This window comes from Plecotus auritus (assembly GCF_963455305.1).
Source record: "Plecotus auritus genome assembly, chromosome: 5".
Classification (NCBI taxonomy): Eukaryota; Metazoa; Chordata; class Mammalia; order Chiroptera; family Vespertilionidae; genus Plecotus; species Plecotus auritus.
The window spans coordinates 9689039-9707592 of NC_137776.1; the positions used below are offsets into that span (position 1 = coordinate 9689039).

Consider the following 18554-nt stretch of genomic DNA (forward strand, 5'->3'; position numbering starts at 1 on the left):
TTCTGAGAACAATTGCATGCATTTACAGCTGAGTGTAAATGGGCACCAATTGATGGGAAAATAATTCAGCAATGCATATCAATACTTTTTAAAGAAAATAAAAGCATGAATTTATATCTCCTTCATCACAAACTCCACTGACTTTTTGGATATAGAAATCCTATATAATAAAAGGCTAATATGCAAATCAACCAAATGGTGGAATGACCGGTTGCCATGACATGCACTGACCACCAGGGGGCAGACGCTCAATGCAGGAGCTGCCCCCTGGTAGTCAGTGTGCTCCCACAGGGGAAGCACCGCTCAGCCAGAAGCTGGACTCACGGCTGGCGAGCGCAGCAGTGGTGGCGGGACCCTCTCCCGCCTCTGCAACAGCGCTAAGAATGTCCGACTGAAGGCTTAGGGGAGAGGGCCTAAGCCATCAGTTAGACATCCCCCGAGGGCTCCCGGACTGCGAGAGGGCATAGACCGGGCTGAGGGACCGCCCCCCTGAGTGCACGAATTTCGTGCACCGGGCCTCTACTCTACAATAATGAAAAAAAAGGAAAGGAGGGCCTGGCTTAACAGAAGAGGACAAGGAGATGGAAGAGGATTGACAGATGAAGCCAGAGCACAGGATTATGAGCGAGCTTGAGCAGGGAGGAGTATGACTGCCCAGCAGAAAACAGAGAAGCTCTGGATTGAGGGTCAGTAGATAGGATGGAGGGCAAACTTGAGAAGAGGTATAAAACAGGGCAATTGAAGGTATTTTAAGAAACAATCCACTATCCCCATACAATCTCGTCTACTCCAGCTTGTTCTATAAAATGCCTAATATTTACCTTCAAGGCAAAAAAAAAAAAAAAATCAGAGGAGAGAATGGAACATGACCTAGTATTTTAATGACCTATTAGAACAAAATCAAACTATTTTGAGGAAAAAAACAAAATCCAACGTTTCTCAATGTGTCATCCACAATGTTCAATACCCAGTTTTAAAAATTACTATTCATGGGCCCTGGCCAGGTGTGGCTTAGCTGGTTAGAGTGTCATCCTGTACACCAAAAGGTGGGGGGTTTGATCCCCAGTCAGGGTGCACGCGGAAGCAACCAATTGATGTTCCCCTCACATCAATGTTTCCCTCTCTTCCTTTCTCTTGCTCGAAATCAATACTTTTTTTTAAAAAAATTACTATACATGGGAAGAAGCAAGAAAATGTGACCTATAATGAAGAGAAAAATTAATCATGGAAGCAGACCCATAGATAACCCAGCTATTTTAGTCAGCAGACAAGTTTTATAAATATGCTAAAAAAATTACAGGAAAAAAAAAGAGATGGATATAAAGGGTGAAGGGAAGGTAGACTTTCAAAGAGAAAGAAATATGGAAATGGAAATCCTAGAACTAAAAAGTACAATATTGGGCCCTAGCTGGTTTGGCTCAGTGGATAGAGTGTCGGCCTGTGGACTGAAGGGTCCTGGGTTTGATTCCAGTCAAGGGCACATGCCCAGGTTGTGGGCTCGATCCCCAGTGGGAGGGGTTGGGGGGGAGGCGTGCAGGAGGCAGGCAATCAATGATTCTCCCTCATCATTGATGTTTCTATCTCTTCTTCTCCCTTCTGCTCTGAAATCAATAACGATATATTTAAAAAAAAGTACAGTATCTGAAAAAAATATGTTTTTAAGTCATCAGATGTACTTGACAACAATTTAGACAATGAAGAAGAAAGGATCGGTGAACTTTAGGACAGATCAAAAGAAATTATCCAAACTGAAGAACAGAGAGAAAAGATTTTTAAAAGAGAGGCCCGGGAAGAATGGAACACTTCTCAACTCATTTAATGAGGCCAACATAACCTTATCAAAACCTGACAGTCATTACAAGAAAAATTACAGAATGATATTGGTCATGAATAAAGAAGCAAAATTCTCAACAAAATATTAGCAAATTGAAGTATGATTTTATATTTATATTTATATTTATATTTATAGTACATCATGACCAAGTGTGTTTTTTTTCTCAAGGATGTAACATTGGCTTAACATTTAAAAACCAATCCATGTGTCTTACTATATTAGCAAAATAAAGGAGAACAACAAAAGGATTATCTCAAAGTGAAGCAAAATAAAATCACTTGACAAAATAAAAACTCCCAGCAAATCAGAATGTAAGAGAACTTCCTGATAAACGTGAAAAATCTACAGCTAATATCATACTTAATAATAAAATATTGAATGCAATTTCCCTAAGATCAAAATCAATGCAAGGATGGTGATTCTACTTTGTACTAGCATTCTTAACCAGCCCAATAGGGCAAGATTGGGAAGAAAGAAGTCAAACTTCGTTTTCAGATGTCATTATTGCCTATCTAGAAAATTTTTAAGACAAATACATAAAATAGAAATACTAGTAGCTACACTTAAAAAATAAAGAGACAGGTGAATTAAATTGGATAATATGTTTTGTCTAACTTAATATACCCAAAATATTACTATTTTGACATGTGATCAATTTTTTTAAATTATCAAAGATATTTTTCTGTACTGAGTCTTCAAGTTTTAGTGCGCATTTTACACTTAATAGCACATCTCAGTTCAGAACAGCCACATTTTATGTGTTCAACAGTCACCTGTGCTGGTGGCTACCTTATTAGACACTGTTATGAATCAGCTCTGAATCAGCTATAGTCTATTGAAGTTTTCAAGTGGATTCCAGAAAGTCAGAGAATTGGTGCTACTTCTGGCCTGTAATGTTAGAGGAAAACCTCTATATCCGGGAGAGAACTCCCATTTATCCTAATTGTTAGAAATACCAGGATTTGCGGTCAAGATGAACCTAATTCTGTTATAGCTGAATAAGTCTCTACCAGTTTTCATCTGAAAGAACTTCATTACTACATTTGGAGACAGATCTGTATAGCCAATGTAAAACCGTGCAAAATGATTTTTTTTCCTATGAAATCATTTAATTCAGTCACAATTTTACAGATAGCTATTGAGCCAGACACAAGTACCAGTACTGGTGCTTCAAAAATTTGTCACATTTTAATATTTGCCCTCACGAAGCCACAGCCTCTTCAAAGCAAAGGCAAGGGTAGTTCCTGAGAACTTCAGATCATCCCAGTGTTCAATGATCCCACTAATACTGAGACAGTTTTCCAGGACCCTCCTCTAAAAAAAAAAAAAAAAAAAAAAAAATACTGCTACTCAAATTTCTCAATAAATATATGTTGGGTGAATGGTGAAATGAGCTATTGTCCACTTATCAGTTCTCTGATACACAAACATAATATTTTCAGCTCTAGGTTAATGAGCCTGTGCTCATTTGCAAGCTTGTCTTCAGCTTAAAATGTTTTGCATTCAACAGAATAATTTTTCCCCTTCCGTCATTATTTCCATCAGGGTATCATATAAACCCCCTTATTTTTAAGAATAAGACTAGTTTACTACACTATTCACACTAGGATATATATTAGGTTCTCAATTTATAATATTTGATCGAGGCTGAATCTTCACTCTGATTTAAGAGAGGGAGGGAGTTGGAACCAGCCTGTACTTAATCACTGTTAAAACAGTTACAGGCTCATCAAAAAATTAGCTTTTTTAAAAAAATGAGTTTTTCATCTTTCAGAGCAGATTTCCTCCAGGTGGGTGGTGCCACCCATCTTCACCCCAACAGAATCACCTTCGGGTAGAATCCCGGGCCCCCGCTGAATCGGAACCTCTGGGGTTCTCATGAACACGCAAGTTTGACAACCACTGCCCACAGTGAGCTTCCACTTCAGTGTAACTGAAGGCCCCTAAGAACCCTTCCGGGTGAGAAAACTACGGCAGGTGACTACCTGATATTCAGTGTGTTGCCCAGGGTCACCCTGCAAGTGATTCCCAGAGCAAAACACCCGCCCAGGTTCTTCTAAAGTACGAGTTTCTTTCCCTGCCTAGTACATCCTCTGATCTTCCGGGGTGCTGGTAAATGTTTCATTCCTGGAGGAAATGCTGTTTTCGGTACTTAATTACTTCGTTTACTAGCCTTGTTGCACGTTTCCTTGTGAACTGTAATTTCCCTTTAGGTAAATGTTAAAGAGGACTCCTGTTCAGCCCATCGAGCATATACTGTGCTTTCTTGATATGCAGGTTATGAATGATGGGTTCACATTCACACGTCTCATAGATGGGCTAATGTCTAAAGCCAAGCTGACTAGGACCCAGGCCATATTCTTTTGCACTTTCCGATGCTGTCTCTATATTGTTTGTGACAGTGTCAGGAAACTTGGTTTTTTGGTGTGTTTTTTTGTTTGTTTGTTTGTTTCATTGTTTGTTTATTTCATTTTTTTCCTCTGAAATCATTTAATTCAGTCACAATTGTACAGATAGCTATTGAGCCAGACACAAGTACTGGGGCTTCAAAAATGTGTCATATTTTAATATTTGCCTTCAAGGAAGTCACAGCCTCTTCAAGGCAAAGGCAAGGGGCAGACATGTAAATATTGTGCTCAAACATCGCACACTACGTTTTCTGTGAGGCCCTGTGGGAGCAGAGAAGGGAGGCGGGGTGACTGTCTGAAAGGGGGCTGGGCTTCATGGAGATGAGGCTGTTCTCTGTTTGAGTGTGAACCCTCGTCGGCCAGAAAAGTGAGGTCCTTCCTATGGGGTCCTCGGGCCCCAGGAAGATCAGAACACGGGTCTCGGGGATCCCAACCTGCATCCTCCCCACGACACCCAGCTCTGGCCAAGAACCTGGCCTTCAAAAGCACACTGGCTCCCCTTTTTCCACCCCCAGAGCTCTCTCTGGTTGTAAGATGTTAAGGGTGATCCATTTCCTTCTCAGGCCACGAAGGTGCCATTAAATTCACTCCAGCAATAACTAAATCGGAGCCTGCCTTTAGAAGATGCCGAAAGCAACGTGCCGCTAATTTACGGCAGCAACTCTCAGAGCTCCGGAGAGCATCTGACTGCCTGGGTTTTAAATATAGTTGAGATATTATGATGATGTTTCCTGATTTAATCCCCCCATAAATTAGATGAAATGATTGTAATACCTGTTGTCACTTCATTCTTGCCCTCTCTCCAATCACTCTCCCGCCTTCATTAATTCAGAATAAAATACCCCGGGACATTGATGTAGCTCTTAGAGATAGGAGGACTACATTTTATAGCCTCGATACGAAATCACACTCAGAGACATCTAAGCCTTCACTGAATGAGAAAAACAAAAAACCAACCCACCTGACCTCCTCATGTAGCCCAAGGGAGCCTCCTCCGAACTTTCCTGGGTGAGGAAACGAAGGCTCCGAGATGGTAAGTGGCTGCCCAGGGTCACCCTGCGAGTGATTACCAGAGCCAACACACCCCCAGGTCTTCTGCCTCCAAGTACAACCTTCTTTCTCTTTCTCGTATATTCTCTAATCTTCTGGGGACTCTGCTAAAACAACGGCTTGACTGTTTGCAATGAAAGGCATTATTGTCCACATGGAAACAAACCAAAAAAAAAAAAAAAAATCATGGCATTTTCCTGCCCCCCCCCCCCATCACCTTATCATCCATGTTTCTAGTTGATCCCGTCACAGTCATTATTTGGTGTTTTCTTACAGAAGGCAACAGACCACTGCACCAGAAACTGTCCTTAGATGGGAACCCCAAACCTATACACGGAACACCCGAGAGGTCAGATGGCCTGCAGTGGTCAGCTGAGCAGCCTTGTAACCCAAGCAAGCCTCATGCAAAAACTTCTCCTGTTAATTCCAATGCCCCTGCAGCTCATCCTGAAATAAAGCCAGATGAGCTGGCCAAGAAAAGAGGTAAAGTGGTTTCTTTTGCACAAATGATTCAACGTCTCTGACACACAGAGAAAAGTGCCAGGATGACAGGACGTTCCCAAAGACGCCGCTTCGTGGAAGGGAGATGCACGTGAAATTGCGTTTCTTTCTGTGACCCACACACACTGAGAGGCAGATGTGGTTCCGCCCCTGTCAATCCAAGGGTGTAAATGGAATTACATCCCTTTTCTCTGCCTCCCCAGGACCATTCTTCTCTCTGTGGTTATGGGTAAATTTGCAGATACTTTCTACCCTACTGTCTCAGGAAGCAAATGTTAGTGCCAGATCCTTTACCCAGAACTGGCATGAAAGGGGCTAAATCACTTCCTTTCCGATTCCCAGAAGATTAAATAATATTCTTCTCATCCAGCCTCAGTTATATCTGATTTCCTTGGCTTTGGTTTGATACGCTTTCTCGCTTTTCTGGAGGGAGATTGCTTTCTTCCAAGAAACATGCCTTTGTTGGGATACGTACAATTTGCCGATTTGTTTTGCACTATCTGTCAGCCCTGGTGACGGTTTCAGGAAATCGGGCAAGATTGGCACCCACGGAGCCGCTTAAGTGCTGCTGTAATTACAGGCCTGGCCCGGACCGTGGGCCCCAGGCCAGCGTCCCTGGCACCGCCGCTCTGGCCTCTCTTGCTGTTTGTACCTTTCCCAACCTCTAAGGCATTTCCTCCTGCAAAAGCCCGCAGGGTAGCCACGCAGAGCGATGATCACCGCGAGAGCCAGCGGCACAGGCAGTCTTTAGACACATCTCACTCCAAGAAACTGCTGTGTGTCATGGAACATACATGATCAGGACCTTTTCCCAAGAGCAGAGGAGACACGTGTGCCCAGAATGGCCCGGCCAGAGGACCCACTAGTGAAACCCCAGCAGTCTCCCTACCAACCACCCGCTCTGGATATTAAATCCCTGGGTTACAAACAACCTCTTCGCAGAACTTTTCTATTTTTTATTTTTTTTTCTTTGAAAAACAAAAACAAATCTCTCTTTGTTTGGCAGGGGGTGGTGCTGGTGGTCAGTTAGTTGGATTTTGTTGGTATTGTTCAGCTCACAAAGATAAAGTGCTCAAATTAAAAAACTAAAAAACAAACCTTTTTTTCCTTGACATTCATTTTAGGCCCAAATATTGAGAAGTCGGTGAAGGACTTGCAGCGCTGCACCGTGTCTCTAACCAGGTACCGTGTCATGATCAAGGAGGAGGTGGACAGCTCGGTGAAGAAGATCAAGGCCGCCTTTGCTGAGCTGCACAACTGGTGAGTGAGCGGCCGGAACCTGTGCGCGGGGCCCTCGAGCCGTTTCGGTAGGGAGGAGAACACTGTTCGTTTAGGATATAAACTGCGCAGGGCAACTCTTCAGCAGATTTTTTTGTAAGCCCTGCAGGCAGAGGCATGATGTTGGCCCAAAAGTGCATGGATGAGGTGGAACCCAACACAGAACAAAACCTCAACCAGTGGCATTTCTGACAAATCTCTGGAAAGCCAGTAGCACGCCTGCTGCTAAGAAAAGAATTTTCCAGCCTCGTCCTTATCAAAGGACAACTCCCTTACCAAAACTCAGAAGCGTCTCATGCAGACACAGTGAGGGGCCCATGCAGGGGTCTTGAGATGGGGATTAAATGGGGCACCGAGCGGGGTTGGCCCTGCCTTGCTCTGCAGCTGGTTCGATGGGAGACACCCCTTTGAGTCCTGCTCCGTGGCTTGTGTCCACAGCTGGAAGGAAGTATCTGTTAGGAAAGGTGGGGGTTTTTATCAGGAAGAAAATGTTCTCAGGAGATCAGCCAGAACCCTTTCAGTTTTGGGTGACAGAAACCCAAGTCACACTAGTTAAAGACAAATAGAACTTATTGGCCGGTGTACATGAAGACACCAGGAGATTCCTTAAGGCAAATTTGGTTCTAAGCCAGGGGTGGGCAAACTTTTTGACTCGAGGGCCACAATGGGTTCTTAAACTGGACCGGAGGGCCGGAACAAAAGCATGGATGGAGTGTTTGTGTGAACTAATATAAATTCAAAGTAAAGGAGCGGAGGGGAGAGCAAGAGAACCCTCCACTCTTTCGGCTCCGCGGCCGGATAGAACAGCCGAACGGGCCGGATCCGGCCCGCGGGCCGTAGTTTGCCCGCGGCTGTCCCAAATCATGTAGTTTCTCTCTGTACTCCTCACTCCCTTTCCTCCTCCCTCTGTCTCTCCTTTCCTCTCTCGCTGTCTCCCACAGTCTCCTGGTTCTGCTTATTCTTGGCTTCCTTCTCAGGCATGACCTCTCCATGGAGCAGCCAAGCAGACCCCCAGGCAGCTCCAGCTTACATACCCTGTAGCCCCCGTCATCCGAGCGAGGGCTGGTCTCCAGGAGTTCTAACGAAAGTCCAGGGGCTCATTCTCATTGGCGGGGTTGGGTCACGTATCTGTCCCTAAACCAGCCACTGTGGCTAGAGCGACAGTCTCCCTGTCAGCCAGGTGGAGACCGTGTCTACCACATTGAGTGGGGGGCCGAGCCCCACCGGAACCCCATGAACTGGGAGGTGAGGAGCTGTGGTCCCCAGAGGAAAAGCAGGGTCCTGAAAAGAAATACACAGGACAAGGAGAACCCTCAGCGCCCCGATTTGCATAACATGTTCCCCGTATCTCATCAGCCTCCCATGGTTCTAGAGTTTGGTCACGTCTTCTGCATATTTTTTCTATTCCAAGCCCTTTTTTGGCCTCTGATGTGCTTTTTAGCTAATGGTTGAGTTGTGTAAAACTAAGGATTACACTTAACAGTAACCTAATAAATTCTTGAATTGTAAACCATCTGCTACATATAATACAAGATCCCAAGGGAATATAAGAACCCTTCAAAGACATCCACGACCCTGGGTCGTCCTTCAGTGAGGAGCCCTTTCCCCTCCCCCAGTCTCGGCATCTGGACCCTCGTGGATCACTCCTCTGTTTGATCAGATTATAACCTACTTGTTCAAGGCAAACTCCAAGAATATGCTGAAACCATTAGAGAAGATAGGTGCTCTCAAGTGAAAGATGTTACACTTATTCTTGTTGGCTTTTACATTTTCCAATCTATCCTTAAGTTACCCCGATATTTAAAGCGCACTCAACTTCTAGGCCTGTTCTCTCGAGCCCAAGTCAGCAAACTTTATCTGTGAAGGGCCAGCTGGTAAGCGTTGTAAGCTTTATGGGCTGTAACGTCTCCGTGTGGAGGCACGAAGCAGCCGGAGGGATGGAGAAAGGCTGTGGGCCTGGGGGGAGGGGCTGGGAGCTGGCCCTCCGCTGTCTGGGGGCATTAGCTGGTGGGTGGGGGGTGGGAGGGGCTCGGAGCTGGCCTTCCCCTGTCTGGGGGCATTAGCCAGCGGGTAGGGGGTGGGGGTGCTGGGAGCTGGCCCTCCGCTGTCTGGGGCCATTAGCCGGCTGCTCAGAGAAACCCTCCGTCCTCTCCTTTTGTGCGGCATTTTAGAGTAAACTCTTCCTCTGAGGCTCCTATCATACCTTCCGTCGGAGTGACTCACACACTGATTGACAAAGTGTAGCCATGACCTCCAATTACCTCTCCCCTCCAGCTGCTCGGCAGACTTTTATTTTTATTGTTTTACTTTATTTCCTTAGTAAAATGAACATCACATGGGTCACGGGACATCTTGAGATTTATAAAAGATTCTTGGAGTGTTTCACGCCTGACGAGCTAAAAGCTTGGGGCCAGGAAGTCAGCGCCGGGGGAAGTTGTATATCTTGTCTCTGCTTGTAACTCACGTTGTGTTTTAAACTGGGGGGGAAGGCTCCCTTCTGAGTGAGCTCTGCCAAGCAGTGCTGCCGTTTAAAAGTCACCTACGGGACCAAACAGCACTTTTCCTCCAAACTGGAGAGGAAAACATGTAGACCAATCATCTTCTGGATGCTGTCGCTACCCAGTGAGTAAACGCCCTCTTGTTTTCTGATCCAACCTTTAAAAACACAATGCCAAAGCATAACGTAAATGTTAACTTAAAAATAAAACCAAAGTGGTTTTTAATCAGCCGCTTTCATGCATTTCTGCCAAAAGGAAAGACGTTGGCTCTGGTCCAGGCCGGCCCGCAGTCCAGCCGCCCCGGTGATGTGCCTGAACGGAGCCTCCCTCTCGTTTTCTGAGCGATGGATTTTAGGGATTGTGGTGCTTTTGGAAAATAGCAGGTCACAGCCCTGACTGGTGTGGCTCAGTGGATAGAGCGTCGGCTTGCGGACTCAAGGGTCCCAGGTTCGATTCTGGTCAAGGGCATGTACTGTGGTTGCGGGCACATCCCCAGTGGGGGGTGTGCAGGAGGCAGCTGATCGATGTTTCTCTCCTATCGATGTTTCTAACTCTCTATCCCTCTCCCTTCCTCTCTGTAAAAAATCAATAAAATATATTTTAAAAAAAGAAAGGAAATAGCAGGTCACAGAACTGAAGAAGGCAGTTTAAATGTTTTTTTAAAATGAAGCTTTTCTCCTGGTGATGAAATCATGAACAATAGGCATGAGCGAGGATTTTGAATGCAGCACCATTCGTTGAACACAATTGGAACCTCGGGATTACTGTGGGGCAGGTCCTCTGGAGGGTTCTGGAAAGTGCTGTTTCGGAGACGGACGGCAGCTCACCTGGTGCATGCGCGACGGGGACCCAGCCCCTGTGCTCGCCAAGGCTCTCAGCGGCGCTGTGTCTAGTTTAGAAACAAATTCTAGACATTCACTTTGTTACCCAAGTGCCAGCTTCAGGGGGTGCATCCTGCCTGACTGAATCCCCTCGAATTCTGCCGGAAGCCATGGGAATGGTGATGTTGTGAGGCTGGGAGAAGCCACCTGTTGGCACATGCTCAGGACCAAGTGACCTACATGAGTCAGATGGACCACATGCTTATCTTTCCCAGTCTGCTTGTGAACAATACTCCCTTCAGTGCCGTCGGGGGAGAAATCCATTGAGTTGCTGAATTCTGGTATCAGAGTTGGCCTTGGACCCCGACACAGTTGCCTAGGGACCTCGCACGGATCACTGCTACTCCCCCAGGAAGAACCGGGGACGTGAGAGGGGAAGAGGGATGGCTAGAGCTCTCACAGCGCGTCTTGACAGGAAGTGAATGTTGCAGCAGGAGCATCTGTGTGAGAAGTCCCATCAGGAACTAACATGAAACAGCTGGCTTCTTGTCTGCACGCTCGGCCCCCTACCACAACTGGAAAATATTCATTCTTTGGAATTATAGCTGCCAGATTTAATCGCTCTGTGTGCGAACGAGCCCAGCTTCTCGTTGCAAATCTGTGTGTGTGTGGGTGTGGGTGTGTGTGTCTGTGTGTGTCTGTGTGTGTGCGCGCGCGCATGTCCATGTGGATGGCGAAGGCTTAAAATGAGCAATAAAACACTGAATTCAAAAAGCACCAAGGAAGGAGAGCGATGCTGATAGCCGTGTGCTAGGGGAGGCAGCATTCCAAGGCAGAGCTGTAGGGACTGCCGAGGGGCTGCTGGTGACCCACCGGACTCTGATTAACAGCAAGGGGTGGAGTGTGTGCTGGGGTGGGGAAGGCCGGAGAGTGGGAGCTGAAGGGACCACAGCCAAGGCTGCTCGGGCTCCGATAGGAAGAGGGTAGGTCGGGCAGGCCTTCTGTGCACAGAGGCCAGGACTCTCTCTGTACTCACATTGACTTTTTCCTGAAGCAGCGCCAGGTCTGCTCAAGGAGAAGTGGAAGTGGATCCGGAGTCTCCACTCCCCTGGCCCCGGGCCCTGCCCACGCCCTTCTCTCCATCTTGGAGCTTCCCCCCTCAGCGAGGTGGGGAGAGAGGGGGAGAGGGGACCCCCCACTGCCCCTGCAGGCCAGGGCTCCTCGCCCCACACCAACTCCAGGGCGGGACTCCCATTGGGCCCATCCCCCTTCCCTTTTCTTTTTCACCCTTAACGAGCTCATTTTTGTGTCCCTGGTAACTTCTTCCTTTCGATGCCCAGGTGTCATCCCTCCAAAGTGACATATTTGCATGTTAACAAATGTTAACCAAATCTGCTGAGACTCACCAAGCAGACGAGTAACTCTGAGCGTGAGAACTTCGGGCTGCAGGAAAGGCCATATTCAGCTACACCCATCTTCTTCGGCCTCCCCAGGTCCCACTGCACAGGGTCCCCTCATCTGCCAGGGAGCTCTGGCTGGAGCCCAGCACACACACACAGCCCGCCCCGGTGGTCCGCAGACCGGTGTCTCCACTGTGACACCTAACTGTGACCTCTTTCTGGGCTGGGAGCTTGGGGACCCCCCTGCCACCCCCACCCCAAGGGAACTAGCTCTGCAGCCTGCTGACCCGCATTCCCGGGCCCTGCTCCCGGTCCCCAAATACTGTCAAACCCTTGGCAGACACAGCCTGAGAACGACTTCCGTCTGAGTCCAAATAACACCCTTTTCTCTGCCGGTTTAGCACGTACCAGACTCCTTCTTCGTGGGTCGTTTTCCCCCACGTTCCCCAAACTTCTGGCTGCTGCTTGGAGAATGCCTGGCTTTCCACTCAGTGCTGGAAGCCCGGCCTGGGTTCTCCTGTGCCCTGAGGGCTTTCCTTTTCTCCCCTGTGACTCACTTAAGTGACTGGAAGACGGTGCCTATCAATTAATATTAACTCCTTTCCAAACCGAAGTCTATGTGTGCGCACTGTAATTAAAAACTCCTAGAGCGCTGGCCATCCTGGGCTCCGAGACGCTGACATCGCTGGTCTGAAGTGGACCCAGCCGTCGGGGTGTGTGTGTGAGCTCCAGGTGACTCTCTTGTGCGTCTGTGGCTGAAACTCGGGCTCAGAGTCTGACAAAGGGGTGAGTGTATCTGGGGCCAAGCAGTGTTCTCCGCGGGTGGATTATTCCCAGGAGACAGCATGTCTGGAAATACTTGGGGTTGTCACCATGGGCCGCTAGTAGGTAGAGGTGAAGCACGCTGTAGATGTTCTAGAATGCACAAGACAGTCCCCCCCCCCCAATATTACAAAGGATTATCCCTCCCTCGACATCCATGATGCTGAGGAAGCCTGCGCCTGGGAAAGTGAGAGGTCCGTGTCTTCTGGCACCTTCCCCTCGGCCCCGCCCTGCTGCCGGTTCTGCCCTGGCTGGAGGCCTGGAGGCCAAGGTTACGCCCTTTGCACACCCCTGAGTCCCTCCCGCCCCTCCCCCAGCTGCCCTCCCGGTGCACCGCTGCAGACAGAGAGGGGAACGGTCCTCTCCGGACAGGTGCATGCCCAAGCAGCATACCCACCTTGTGCGCCTTGTCTTCTCAGATCAGCGAAGGAGGACTTTTATTTTCCATATTGCCTGCCATGTAAACCTTCTAGCTACGCATTTTAAAGGTCAAATTACATTTTTGTCGTCTGAAGACCAGAAAACCAGTTGTATTGAAGTGGAGAAAATTGAGGGCTTTGCTTTCTGGTCTGTTTTTCATTATAGAATTCAACTCAGTCCTTAGGAGGAAATGGAGCCGTTAAGAACGGACGCTGGTAGCCAATGATAGGCAGTCACTGTCATCAGCCATTCTGTCTCTACCTGAGTCTAGTTCTCATTTTGCAATGAGGCCACACAGCGCCGTGGGGCGGGGTGAGGGTGAGGATCTGGAGCGTTGACAGTAAATACAGCAGGGCAGGCTTCTGGCCAGGCGTGGTTCCTGCCCTCCGGCCTCGGCCAGGCAGCCGTGTTGCTCGGTGCTCCTGGGCACACGTGGCGTCTGTCCAGCTCCTCTCACGCCGGCGACCGTGGCATCCTCAGTGCCAGCCCTTGTGCTCCCCAGCGTGAATGGACACAGGCCTTTCTGTGTATCTTAGACTTCGGTGGTGGTTGAACCCATACTTGCCCTTCGTTTAATTCGCCTCGCTTCATTGGGAGAGTCGTTGAATTGTGGCGCTGTGTGGGCCGCGATAGGTAAATGGAGGGGAAGTGAGTATGGGGTGAAACAGGTCCTGGAATCAGACCTGTGTCACAGAAAAGACGCTGTGACAACAAGCGAACGTGGCGAGTGCTGACAGAAGCATGGAAAATGAGTAGAGACTCCATTTTAAAACTGTGTGGCTGGGCCCTGCCAGTGTGGTCCAGTGGCTGAGGGTCGACCTATGAACCAGGAGGTCACTGTTCAATTCCCAGTCAGGGCACATGCCCGGGTTTCGGGCTTAGTCCCCAGCGGGGGGGTGCAGGAGGCAGCCAATCAGTGATTCTTCTCTCATCATTGATATTTCTGTCTCACTCTCTCCCTCCCTTTCTCTCTCTGAAATCAATTAAAAAAAAAAAACATTTAAAAAAGATCTAAAACCATGAGACTGAAATAGTAAGTATTCCTAGTTTCCCCCCCCCAGGAAGAGCGATGCTTTTCTCCGCCCTGTCCTACAAGGGATGTTGGTCATGGGATCACAGCAGAAGAGCGGAGGGTAGGAACCTTTTCAGCCACTGGGCAGTGTTATGTAATAATTTGACATCAGCCGTGCGTTACATGATCGCTAGGTTATTGCCAGCACCTTAAACCAAGCATGTCATGAAGACAAAAATCAAGATTTTGCATTATATTTTTATGGTATTTTTTGAAGACATTTAATAAAAGAACTCTATGTCCTTTTGCTCTGGACATGAATACAATCTTCCCATCGATCAAAACCTGTGTAAACCAGACTTACCTTCCCGTCCAATGATCTTCCTAAGTGCACACCTGCCTGTGACCTGTACAAAGTACAGCGCAACGGAAATTAACCAGGCCCGTGCCTTCTCCCCACACCCAGGATTCGGGACTTGCCCGCATCTCGGAAGAACGCACCGTACGGAAATGAACATACACCTGCAAAGGATATCAAGAGGCAGTGGCAGAAGAGTCTAATAAATATATTTATGCCTCAAGAGGGCCGTATGTACGGGTTTTTGTTGCTGTCCTAGCCGACACATTGCCTCAAATAGCTGCGTTGCCTTACTCTGCAGCAGCCCCATGAACAGAAACGGGCTCCAGGACCACGCTGAAGCTGTGGGGAGGGGAAGTCACACGCCACGGGGGAGCTCAAGGTGCCTGTGACTTTGCGTCTAGGCGAGCCCCTGAGGTGCCGTGTATTTCAAATCTTGCCTCGTTCGTGAATGTGTCGTTCTAAATAGGTGCCGCTCGCTTTGGGGAGGCGACAGCTTCTCTTTTCCTATTTCCTTCCCTCCCCGAGGTTTGTCTCTGGGTTGGATGTTTCCCCAGGGCCCTGCAAGGACTCAGTGAATCACTCAGCATGAAGGAAGAGCAGACTGGCAAACACAAAACCTCCGGAACTCGCCTTTTCAGCCCCGGCCTCGGCCCCAGGAAACCAGCCTGAATAGCACCTCGAATTAAGAGCCTTTCTGAGCCTCACGTGTGATTACCGCCAGACGTTCTGCCGGCTGCACACTTAGCCTGGGAAGTCGCTTCCCATTCAGCGCAGCCTTCCTTGCAGAATAATAGACACACACACACACACACACAGACACACCCCTCAGAGCTGGAGAGCAAGAGGTTGGTTCTAATTTCAGCTTGAAATCTGAAAAGATTTCTGAACCTTTTCAGCACACGAAGGCTACCAATCAAACAGCTTGGTAACATGCTCCTTGAGTAAGAATTGTTGGTTTCATTACAGAGTGGAAATATAAAAGGGAATTAAGCAAATTGTTCTATCTTCACCATCCCAGTGTACGTGTTATTTGTGTCTTTTTAATTTTATAGTATAATCCATTGTCACTGGGAAATAAGACAAATTTGTTCTTATATATTAGTATAAATACAAGATACATTATTAATTTCACAATTTCTGAATGGACCTTGGAACTTATTTCTTTTTATTAGATGGGTACAGAGTGAGACCAAGGCATCGTTTTGGGGCAGTTGGTAGCGAGGACAGCAGCAAATCATAAGACTATATAAGACACCCCAAGTTACTCTAATAAAGTTCCTTGTAAGTACGTTATGTTATTTCTCCAGTGACTGAACCTTTGGTTCTCAGTAGGCCAGTGGACGCTAACAAAAGTCACATGTTCAAGGCTTATCAACCACTTACCTGGAGGCGTGAGGTGTGGAGTTAGAACAGCGTTTCCATCCCATCTCCACATATTCTAGCTCTGAAGATGGTTGAGTTTCTTAACATCTACTCAGCTACAAAACAGGGGTGTTGCTTTTGTGAAGATTCGGGTACAAGATAGGCATTTCTTAGATTATTCCAGAAAATCTCCAGCCTGCGCATGAGAAAAGTCCCATGTAGGTCAGTTTCTTCACTTCCAGATAAGCATTTAGTGAATGTCTTTCCCTCTAACCCGGGACACTGGGAAGGCCGTCTCCTTCTCCTCTCCGTTTATTCAGCATGTGGGTCCCAGCCTGGAGATACGGATGTGTCGTCACCACTTTTTGCTGCTTCCGGCTCGGTGATGAGAGAAGTAAGGCAAAGGGACCAGGGTTCCGAGTGGCCACTGCTACCACCAGCCCAGCCCTCCTTCCCCTGGCCCGTCTCCCATGCCTTCTCTCTCTCTCCTCCTCCCCTTCCTTCATTCATCCTTCCAGTCGATAGATGAATGTGTGACCAGCTGGTGCCTCTCAGATGTTGGAATCGCAGGGAGCCTCAGAGCCCCATTCATTCCCAGAGGCCCCGGTCTGTGGGTGCGGGGCCCAGGGATACGCATACAGTGGGGACCATCACCTGGAGAACATTGCTGACTGGCTGAGGGATGAGAGAGATCGCTTTCCTAAAAAACATACCAGATCCTGGTGGAGCAGACAGACAGGCTGTGTAGCGTGTGTGGCAAAGCTGTCCTGGAGCGTGCGCGGGGGAGGGCCACGCAGCCCTGGCTGTTACCTCGGGCCCTGCGTGACCAGGTGCTGAGAGACCCCCGCAGAGAGAAATTTGCTTTCTCTCCCATAGAAGTCGTTTTAGGGTTTTTTGTTTTTCTGAAGGGGGTGGTGGTAACTCGTACCGTTTTTGTAGCTATGGAAACTGAGACCGGAAAGGGGCTTTCCTTGAATAGCGATCACCATAGAAAGAAACAAAACTAAGAAGTAATTAGCAAAGCTAAGAGATCCTGTTAAGCAAAATCACATGTAAAATTCTACATGGAGGTGTATAAGGACTACAGTTTTCCTGTTGAACATGTGGAATTCATAGAATTCACAGGGTTTTGCAACTCTTAGAAACTGTAAGGAGAAAAAGGAATCTCTGCTTGTTTCTCAATCGGCGTGTCTGTTTTGAGGGACTCCCGTGTCTCCTGCGTGTTGGGAGTTGGTCCTGGTGCGACATCTGCGTGTGTCTCATCCCAGAAACACATCTCAGACAGCGTGATGAAATGTTCATTAGCTGTGCTGCCAATTATCGTAGGATTCCAATAAAAACATGCTGACTGGGAGGTGCTAACATGAACAGATTATATTACCTCTGATAAAAAAAACAGAAATCAAACCGGCCGGCCTGGTGGACAGGGAGTGCCTTTGAGAGCGCCGTGTGCAGGCACCGGTCGTCAGTGTTGGGCTGCCGTCCTCCCGCCCTGGGAATAGAGACCCTCCCGGGTTGCTGCGTCTGTGCCGGGGAATGGGTCAGCTGAACCCTGACTGGCTTGGTCCTGGGCCCTAGAACGTGTGGCAATGCCTGAGGAGATGGCCTGGACATGGCACCCTGGCACTGGGCACCCCCAGTGTGTACGGGGAACTTGTCTGCCCCCCGCCTGGAGGGGAAGTCCTGTCACTCCAGGGAGAGGACTAGGTGCCTGAACCTGTGGGCCGTGCAGGTGGCCTCTTCCCTCGTGCTCCCTCCTCAGCTCCAGCCTCCCCCCCCACCCACACACACACACATACACACACACACACACACAGGGCGGCCCCTGGGCGCTGCAAGGTGCCAGGAGCCCAGCAGGCATTCCTCTGGGCGCGCACGGTGCTCACCGCTGGTGCAGTGGCAAGGAGGAGCCCCCGCGGGGGGATGTGTGCAGTGTGCGGGAAATATGAGTTCTTTACACGGGACCCTTGCGTTAGAGAGGATCTCACCTGTGTGCTGAGTGGAGAACGTGGAGGCCAGAAGGCGGAGGCAGCGTCAGCATCCCCAGCCCCTCGCCCAGCAGCAAACACAGCCCCTTCCCTCGATGGAGAACAGGCCTTCCTCGGCCTTCAGGGCTCTGACCTCCGGGCTCCTTGCCGTCTCCTTCCAGAAGCTCCACTGGCTTTGCCCTGCTTGGCAGCCGAGGGTTAAGGAAGCTCCAGCCCGAAGCACTTCCTCCACAAGGAGGTTCTGAAGCCAAACTGTGGAGATGAGATGAGATGGGCCAGGCCATTTCTCCACTGCAGGCCCGCGGCAGACACCCCGAGGCCCACGCCCCGAGGTGGGAGGGGCCCCTCTGAACCCCAGCATCTAACTCCGGCTGTTGCTGCCCATGGATGTCTTCACATGCCCTTTGAGATTCTGCGTTTGTGCTTCAGTGTCCCCAGCTGGTTCTGCTCACCCGCTCAGCAGCATGTGGCTGCTCCCGTCCCAGCGCCTTCCTCTCGGAAGAGCCGAGTCCTGACACGACCGACCGCCCCGGCTGCCAACCGAAGCAGCCCGTCCCCTCGGGTCTCGGTCCGGGTTATAGAAGAGTCCTCCGCGGGGCAGGAAAGGGTCGCTCCATCCTGCTGAAGTGCCTTTCCGATTCTTTTTATTATTGTTGTTAGGAGTCCTCTACAGAAAGGAATCGAGACAGTGGGAACATTCTTATAAAATGACACTTTATCTCCGTGATTAACTATATAATAAACCGTAAGGGCTCCGCCATGGTAATCTCCTTCTCCTCACACCTTATTGCTTTAATAA

At 48.7% G+C, this 18554-nt stretch overlaps 1 protein-coding gene across 11 annotated transcripts in view; it reads left to right on the forward strand.

Moving 5' to 3' along the window:
* SPATS2L (spermatogenesis associated serine rich 2 like) overlaps positions 1 to 18554 on the forward strand; it is a 145789-nt gene that overhangs the window by 109138 nt on the left and 18097 nt on the right. For 8 of the 11 annotated variants that reach the window (XM_080670618.1, XM_080670623.1, XM_080670620.1 and 5 more), the window contains 2 exons: positions 5569 to 5775; positions 6918 to 7053. In XM_080670618.1, coding sequence (XP_080526744.1) covers positions 5569 to 5775; positions 6918 to 7053 — 343 coding nt within the window. The remainder of the gene's footprint in view (positions 1 to 5568; positions 5776 to 6917; positions 7054 to 18554) is intronic. The other 3 variants (XM_080670626.1, XM_080670627.1, XM_080670625.1) reach the window with 1 other exon arrangement.